This window comes from Echinops telfairi, unplaced genomic scaffold (genome assembly GCF_000313985.2).
Source record: "Echinops telfairi isolate 266 unplaced genomic scaffold, ASM31398v2 ScPeMD7_7469;HRSCAF=8507_0, whole genome shotgun sequence".
Classification (NCBI taxonomy): domain Eukaryota; kingdom Metazoa; phylum Chordata; class Mammalia; order Afrosoricida; family Tenrecidae; genus Echinops; species Echinops telfairi.
The window spans coordinates 41,968,779-41,969,053 of record NW_022111372.1 but is presented as its reverse complement, the minus strand read 5'-3'; the positions used below and the strand labels follow the sequence as shown (position 1 = coordinate 41,969,053).

The 275-nt window shown below is 54.9% G+C and overlaps 1 protein-coding gene across 1 annotated transcript in view; it reads right to left on the bottom strand.

The window, feature by feature from the left end:
* LOC101655386 (histone H2B type 1-L-like) overlaps window positions 1-73 on the bottom strand; it is a 2,153-nt gene extending 2,080 nt beyond the window's left edge. Inside the window, exon 1 of the mRNA XM_045284669.1 lies at window positions 26-73. Coding sequence (XP_045140604.1) covers window positions 26-73 — 48 coding nt within the window. The remainder of the gene's footprint in view (window positions 1-25) is intronic.
* Between the last annotated feature and the right edge of the window lie 202 nt (window positions 74-275).

The following is a 275-nucleotide window of genomic DNA, read 5'->3' as shown; positions in this document are numbered from 1 at the left end:
TCATTCCGCGCCACCTGCAGCTGGCCATCCGCAACGACGAGGAGCTCAACAAGCTCCTGGGCCGCGTCACCATCGCGCAGGGCGGTGTCCTACCTAACATCCAGGCTGTTCTGTTGCCGAAGAAGACCGAGAGCCATCACAAGGCCAAGGGCAAGTGAGACGTGGGCGAGGCAGAACGCCTCCACTGTACCACACAAGTCCTTTTTTGAAATCAAAGGCTCTTTTCAGAGCCACCCACTGTTTCAAAGAAAGAGCCTTGTAATTCAAGTCGTTTT